Here is an 8452-nt window from a genome sequence, read left to right as displayed (position 1 = left end):
ACAATTTTTTGACAGGGGGGTTCAGATTACATATAGTCCGTCTCCGCCCTAGAATCCGCCAAATTTGCTTATAATGCCAGGCCGAATTATGTAAAGTATTTTTTTGAACAATTGTAATATGGGGCAAGCGAAATCGTGAAGACACCATCGTTCGAGCGGGATCGTTACCAGCGCCGCCTTACTGGCACGTGAAAAGTCATTCGAGCGAGGTCGTTGCCAGTGCCGCTGGGCTGGCTCCTGTGCAGGTGGAGCGTAAAAAACCACCATTTTGAGCGTGACCGTTGCCAGTACCTCGTAACTGGCCTTCGTGCCGGTGACACGTAAAAGCACCCGCTACACTCTCGGAGTGGTTGGTGTTAGGAAGGGTACTCAACTGTACAATATTTCCTATGATATGGGTTATCTTCTTTTTCTATCTTGGAAGCTATTTGATCTCCAAGTTCCTTCAGCTAATAGAAAAATGGGTTTGCAACCGCTAAATCATCTCTGTTGGGTGTAGGTTCGGAAACTCAAAGGCTTTCCCATTCTTCCCGAGCATTAGACGAATATATCTGCTTGTTGTTCCCTCACCTGTTTTCGTCTTTCTTTTTCTGTAAATTTTAACTATATATATGTTTGTGCAAATGAATTCTTTGTTAGTTTTAACAAATGTGTACACAAAACCAGGGGGAATGCACGTAGGTTGATAAATTTTTACTTGCATTGTTCTTTCTCTCAGTAAGCTTGAGATGAAACTTCAATATTGCTGGAATTTCTTATCTAATTGGAAGCAGATTGATTGGTATGGTTTTTGATTCCTCAGCATGATAGAATATATAATAATTTACTTGCAGTATAGGTGTTGTCACTTGTTCAATGTTCTTCTTGCAGACTAAAGTTAAAGCTAAAGATCTCCGAGGCAAGAGGAAAGAGGAGTTGTTGACACAAGTCAAGGAACTTAAAAATGTAAGTATATATTTGGCAGCTTTTGGAAATTTGCAGAGGCAGTGGAGTGCTTAGTATAAATTACAGTTATCTGAATTCGTGAAGGTAGCAGGAAACAAGTTTGTATTATTTGACCTTGTGCTATTAAACCTTTGGATAGGATTTTATTTCTGCTAAACCATGTGAAAACCATGCAATTCCCTCATATTGACAAGTACTCTTTCAAATTCGCAACACAGATGAGGCCATCACACAAGGGAAGTTAACAAGTTGGGATTTTTTGTTATCATTATTATGCTCATGCAGTCGTTTATAGTATGTATGGCAATTAAAATTTATAGCCCCATGTAATTTTTTTACACGTACATACTAAATTATATAACATTGTTTTTGTCCACTTTTCCATGCTTGCTTGGCTCAGAGGGTTGCTGAGGCAGATTTTCTCTGGCTAGATGCCCATCCTGTCTCAAACACCTTTTTCCTACTGGGGTAATATCTCCCCATGGCCAGACATGTTCTTGCAGAATATTGGAAGTAATGACATTGCTTGTATAACTAACACTCGTTCACATGAATCGCACGATGATGGTAATGTTTCCAAGACAAGGAGATGCAGTTAGGCTTCTTTCAGTTTCTGGTCAGTCCGAGACTATGGTAGCAGACTCTTGCCCACAGTAGTGTTGCATGACTTAGTGGTTAGGGTGTCAGACTCATGATCATAAGATTGTGGTTTCAATCCCTGGACCAGGTGACGTGCTGTGTTCTTGAGCAAAACACTTCATTTCACATTGCTCCAGTCCACTCAGCTGGCAAAAATGAGTAATCCTGCCACAGACCAGTGTTCCGCCCAGATGGAAACCGATCCTTATGTGTTGGTGTGACCTGAGAAAGAAGGAAAGGAAGAATGCATGAAGACATCCCAAAAGCAAGCAAATTGGCACTGTCATGCTATTAGCTGTCAGAAGTGAAAGTGCTCACTGCTAGTGAAGTATCTGTCTGTCTGCCTGCATGCCTGTTGCTGGCCTGTTGATTCTTTGGCTACTGACAGCTAATACCATGACTGGCCGGAGCCAGCTATTGGCTTACTTACTTACTTACTGATATCTATCTATCACTCGTCCACCTTATTAGAAAACACAAATTTAATATAAAAACATATTTCCTGAAATTGCAAATTATTTAAAATATAAGAATATAATTTTCAACAGAGAGAATTTATCAAAATAGAAAACAAATGAAGTTTGAAGTTTAAAAATAATAGGATCGACCACTCACGACTAGCTAGCGCGGACGCGAGTACCCTTATACTCTGTTGTGTTTTCAAACGCATGGATATAGGTGTCAAATTTGTTCCAATAACTTTCGAGTAATAGAGAGAGAGAGACAGACATATAGCTCGCTCCGGCCAGTCATGGTATTAGCTGTCAGTAGCCAAAGAATCGACAAGCCAGCAACAGGCAGATACTTCACTAGCAGTGAGCACTTTCACTTCTGACAGCTAATAGCATGACAGTGCCAGCAAATTTTATCCCCTAACATGCTAGGAATATCTCATTTGCTGTCAATATTTGAGGTTTTGTGCCGTAAATGTAAAACTCTGCTGATAAATGCCTCGTGGCTCAACCAGATGTGTTCTGGGTGATTTCTTAATGTAAATAAGTAGCTTATGGGCTTCTGATTTCTTTTTAAAACAGTGAATAGATAAGCATTACATTTGACAATTATCTGAATGATAAACTATTCTGAATTTTTGCACAATGGTTGATTTTCTTGCAGTATGTTCTAAAGATGGAATGTACAAGTGAGATTTGGTCCTTTGGATTATCTGAGTTGGCAGTAACCCGAAAAGAAAATAATAATAAATCTTGACTGGGCCTCTGACAGCCTGAGCTATTGCTGAGCAGAGAGCAGGCATTTGAATAATGATGATAGCTTTAAAACATAAAAATCATTTAAACATTTAAATCTTGCCTATCAGTTTTGTTTTTCATTGTTTTATGTGATTGTAAGGTATAAAAGTATACTAACTCCTTTTGACACCAAACTTCTTGAGCCTGCCACTAGTTCTATGATACAAACTTCATGTTTTAACCCTTTAATAATTAAACCAGCCATGTCTGGCCCAAACATTCTGCATGTGGTATATTCAGACTGGCTATGTACAACTTCTCACACTTATCTAATAATGTCATTGTGAAAAATAAACAATCACATCATTGGAACTTCAAAGCTACAAGACAATACATGATTAATTCAGTGTGGATAGATAAGCGTTGCATTTCAGAGTAAACCTAATGCTAAATTGATCTAAATTATAACCTTTCATCGAATGTAAAATTAATTTTGGCTCCAAACACTGGCTTAATAATGACAGATATTTTAGTTAATTCTGCGTTATTTTCCAAATTTCAACAGAAGTATGGTAACAAAAGGGTTCAGACTAAGATTTTAAATCTATTTCTTGCTGCTAAGTTATATAATCTCTTTGTAGTTTTGTTTTACATGCCTCAATGTATGACTCCATATGGCTGATGTTGTAATTGCACTGTGATTTTACAGGAACTTGCTCACCTCAGAGTTGCCAAAGTGACCGGTGGACAAGCTTCAAAGTTATCCAAGATGTAAGTATGCTAGAATTTTCTTTTCTTTCCTAAGTCAGTGAGCTAGCAGAATTGTTAGCATGCTAGGGTATATGCTTAGTGACATTTCGCCCATCTTTATGTTCTGAGTTCATATTCCATTGAGGTTTGTCTTTGCCTTTTATTCTTTCAGAGTCAATAAAATAAATACCAGTTAAGCTCTGCAGTCAATGTAGTCAACTTAGCCCCCACCCCAACTTGCTGATCCTGTACCAAAAATTTGAGACCAATATTTTGTTGTTTTGACTTCAAATTTTTAATCAATTAATACTTTCCAGTACAGAGAGAAAACATTGTGGGATCTTACATAGCAAGTTCTTTCAGATGCCAGTGGACATCTGGGAATTAAATCTTGAAATATTTTAGTTATTTTCCAGAGTATTTGATATAGATGTACCTAAGAATTTTTAAAGATACAGAAACTTAGCACCAAATTAAGCTATTTCCTTTCTCAAAATAATTAGTTTTTGTCCGGGAGAATGGGATGACTGGAGTCTTTAATTAACATCTCTCTTCAACTATTGCAGTTTTATCACATTCAATAGATGACAAATTTGGAACTAAAACGAATAAACAAAAATCTGTTCTCTTGCTTCTGCTTTTCATTTGTGCTTCACAATTAAGAGAACTAAATTCCTTTTTCTCAAATCAAATACACCAAAAAGGAAAAGTTTTAGTGACAAACATAACACCTACATGAGATGTATAACTAGAACTGTCTCCAATTTCAGTCAGTATACACAGTGACAATCCACCTGAAAAGCATGTGATGCAGTCAGATTTTTAGAATCATCTGAGTGAAAATATTGCTGCTGCAGTTGCCATGCGGCTTTAACTGGTTATGAGACGATGTTGCTTACTGGTGGTTGTCAGGATTAGCATCAGTCTAGATTTTATTATCCCTTTTCATAGGTTTTGGTTATGCCTTGAATTTATTTCACGTTCTACCCATGATGGTCAGTCACGGAATTAGTTGTGAACACATTTTGCCTGCAATACATGTTCATGGTTAAACATACATATTATGCTAGGTTTATTCTCATTAAAATTGTATGAGCCAGAAAATTCAATTTTGACTGGTTTCATACCATACTGTTGGATTCGTCGTTAGTTAATGTCCACTTTCCATGCTAGCATAGGTTGGACGGATTTGACTGAGGACTGGTAGACCAGATGGCTACACCAGGCTCCAATCTGATTTGGCAGAGTTTCTACAGTTAGATGCCCTTCCTAACGCCAACCACTCCAAGAGTGTAGTGGGTGCTTTTACGTGCCACCGGCACGAAGGTCAGTCACAAGGTACTGGCAACAGCCACGCTCAAAATGGTGTTTTTTACATGCTACCTGCACAGGAGCCAGTCCAGCGGCGCCGGCAACAACCTTGACCTCGCGATATAATTTTTCATAAAGTATATTTTTAAAGGTTTTTCCCTAATTTCTTTTAAATTTAGGACGAAGTATTAGTTTGGCCTCAATTGCTCCATTTATTGGCATAAATTTAATTTTTACTTACCTGCATCGTTTTTTATATTTATTTTCTCTTAAGCTGGCATGGGATAGAGTAAAATTTACTGAGGCAATATTCTACTGCTGGATGCTCTTTCTGTTGCTAAACCATACCTGTTTTCTGAGCTACGGAACATATTTATTGGCAATGTAAATGCCACAGTTTTGCTCAAACAGCTGCAAAAAGTTAGGTTAGGAAAACCCATGCAACAAGCATTTGTGTGGTTTCTATCTGCCAGTTTCACTTGGAAAGCATTGGTCAACCCAATGATTTAGTCAAAGAAACTTGCCCAAAAGTAACTCCGTTTTTTTTCTCCTGTTCCTTGACTGAAAAGGGGATGATTTTATGTGGATTGCTGAAAAGGCTTATTGCTGTGAAGGAAATTCAGTACTACACTATTATTATGTGTAGGTTGTACCTGAAGAAATAGAGATGGTTGTAATAAGTGTCCCAGATGATGATGTGGAGATGGAAGGGTTAGGAATGGTGGGTAATAGTTGCGAGGGTATGATGGGGAGGGGGGTTAGATAGGTAACAATAGAAATGGTGTTAAAGGAGATGAATGTAGTGAATGCGAGATGGCTGTCAATCGGAAGTGGCACATGGGAGAGTTTAATTGGTTGGCAGTGCAAAATAGGGGTGATGATATGATATACTGTAATGGCTCCTGATTTCATGAATTTACATCATCATCGTTTAACGTCCGCTTTCCATGCTAGCATGGGTTGGACGATTTGACTGAGGACTGGTGAAACCGGATGGCAACACCAGGCTCCAATCTGATTTGGCAGAGTTTCTACAGTTGGATGCTCTTCCTAACGCCAACCACTCAAAGAGTGTAGTGGGTGCTTTTACGTGTCACCCGCATGAAGACCAGTCAGGCGGTACTGGCAACGGCCACACTCAAAATGGTGTATTTTATGTGCCACCCGCACAAGAGCCAGTCCAAGGGCACTGGCAACGATCTCGCTCGAAAATCCTTACATGTGTCACGGGCACAAGTGTCAGAAAGGCGACGCTGGGCACAGGTGCCATCACGATTTCGCTTTCGCTTGCCCCAATAAGTCTTCGCAAGCTATGGCAAAATAATATAGAAAATAGAAATCATTGTATAGTTTCTTAGCTTCTTTTGAAATAAACCAAATTAACAAAACAATGTTACTCATTACTGGTCATTGTAACCTAATACTACTTTCCAGCAAATGTTCCATCTTTTTATATGTTGGTGTAAATTTCCTTAGTAATAAAATATATAAAAGAATGAAATTACGTTTTATAAGGGTAAAATCACAAAATGTCCCTTGATATTTTGTCAATGTGAATTTTTCTTGGATGGGTTGCATCCTATCAAAACACATCAGGTTTTTTGATGGCAAAGGAATCGGCATCATAGTTTATGTTATAAATGAATTAATGGCTGTTATTATTTGATTTGGCCGAGTCACTTTAAAATGTTCTTTTCGTTTTCTTATAGCCGTGTTGTTCGTAAATCTATTGCCCGAGTATTGACAGTCATCAACCAGACCCAGAAAGAGAATTTGCGTAAATTTTACCGTAACAAGAAATTTAAGCCTAAGGATCTGCGTCCCAAAAAGACTCGTGCCATGCGGCGGGAGTTGACAAAGAAAGAGAAATCTTTGATGACACACAGGCAGGCTAAGAAACGTATGTTGTGGAAAATCAGAAAGTTTGCTATTAAAGCATAAGTTTGTTTCATAGCCACAAATAAATGTTTAAATAAGATGTACAGTGTCTGTTTTTATTTTCTTATGTGTGTAGCTGCTTGGGTTTATATATATTATGTTTTATAATAATAATATTAGGGATAAAAATCCAAATTTACAGGTAAAAACTCGATTAAATTCAATTTATTAAAATTAAATTAAGTTTCACAGTATAGAATATAAATATATAATTTTAGGGAAAAGAACCAAGTTTACTTATTAATTTTTCCATATGTGACAGTGGATTTTCATCGATGAGTTCATGAAACTTGGTTCTTTTCCCTAAAATTATATATGTTTTGAGTTTAGATCAAATAGGAAAGTGTTGTTTCTGTGTGTGTGTAACCCTTAAGAGTTTCTGAGTCTGGCAAAAGAAACTGGAGACTTGGTTCAACTGCTTTGCAACAGTGGACTCAGCTGAAGGCACCTGAACTGCATTTCAGAACACAAAAATTTGGAATAGATACCATTAGGGAGGCTGTCCAAGATAATGATTCCTCACTTCAAACCATTCTGGTTTGGTACTTTTTTCATCTTTAGGGATGGATCCTTGTGGTACATGGGCAGAAGACGGCAAATTTTGAAAATGCTTGTGTACACTGCTTATCCTTGTTAGTTAGTATTCTGTGTTTCGTAAGTTAAGTTTGAAAATTTTTAATGTGTTTGGATAACAGGTGATGGAGTCAAATGCTTTTCTTGATATATCAGTGTTGACTGGAATGGTACGTCCTTGTTCTAACTCTCTTTTACTTGTTTCAGTCATTTGACTGCGGCCATGCTGGAGCACCGCCTTTAGTCGAGCAAATTGACCCTGGGACTTATTCTTTGTAAGCCTAGTACTTATTCTATCGGTCACTTTTTGCCGAACCGCTAAGTGACGGGGACATATACCAGCATTGTTTGTCAAGCAATGCTGGGGGGACAAACACAGACCCACACACATATATACGACGGGCTTCTTTCAGTTTCCGTCTACCAGACCCACTCGAGGCTATAGTAGAAGACATTTGCCCAAGATGCCACGTTTCCTTTTCCATAGTTGCATGGATTAGTTAGAATTTTTTGAGACTGATTTTTACTGTCAGACACCCTTCGTATTACCAACTCTCAACTGGTTCCAAGTCAGATAATTTTACTAAAGATTAAGTTGAAGGTAAAGATGACCTTCTTGAGTCATGCTGACTCATAAGGGCTGGTTTCCATGGCATAAATTCCCACCTGACATCACAACATTACTCACTTTTGCCAGCTGAGTGGACTGGAACAATGAAATCAAGTGTCTTACTTAAGAACACAATGTATCACCTGGTCGAGGAATCAAAACCACACTCTTACAACATCAACACTAAGCCACGCACCTCCTCTTACAGAAGACTGAAAATGAAGGACACAGCATGCACGCCACTGGCTCTCGTTTATAACTATCCTGAGATGCCAAGACAAGGAGATTAGTATAACCACACGCACATCAATAGTGCCCCATCATGGCCGCAATCAAATGACTGGAACAAGTTAAAAGACAAAAGATATATGAACAGCTTTTGGTCAGTTATAGTAGAAGACACCTTGGCAAGGTGCAACACAGTGGAACTGAACCTGCAACAAGCTTCTTGCCATGGCTGCGCTGTCCTTGCATGCGGAAGGTTGTGAAGTGAGCG

The 8452-nt window shown here is 38.4% G+C and overlaps 1 protein-coding gene across 1 annotated transcript in view; it reads left to right on the top strand.

Moving 5' to 3' along the window:
* The window catches only part of LOC106878171 (60S ribosomal protein L35), a 7899-nt gene extending 1086 nt beyond the window's left edge, over nt 1-6813 (top strand). Inside the window, exons 2-4 of the mRNA XM_014927313.2 lie at nt 871-945; nt 3484-3545; nt 6545-6813. Coding sequence (XP_014782799.1) covers nt 871-945; nt 3484-3545; nt 6545-6776 — 369 coding nt within the window. The 3' untranslated portion in view covers nt 6777-6813. The remainder of the gene's footprint in view (nt 1-870; nt 946-3483; nt 3546-6544) is intronic.
* The last annotated feature ends 1639 nt before the right edge of the window (nt 6814-8452 follow it).

The sequence above is a fragment of the Octopus bimaculoides genome, chromosome 8 (genome assembly GCF_001194135.2).
Source record: "Octopus bimaculoides isolate UCB-OBI-ISO-001 chromosome 8, ASM119413v2, whole genome shotgun sequence".
Lineage (NCBI taxonomy): Eukaryota > Metazoa > Mollusca > Cephalopoda > Octopoda > Octopodidae > Octopus > Octopus bimaculoides.
The sequence above is the reverse complement of the archived record's forward strand: the minus strand, read 5'-3'. Positions and strand labels throughout refer to the sequence as shown.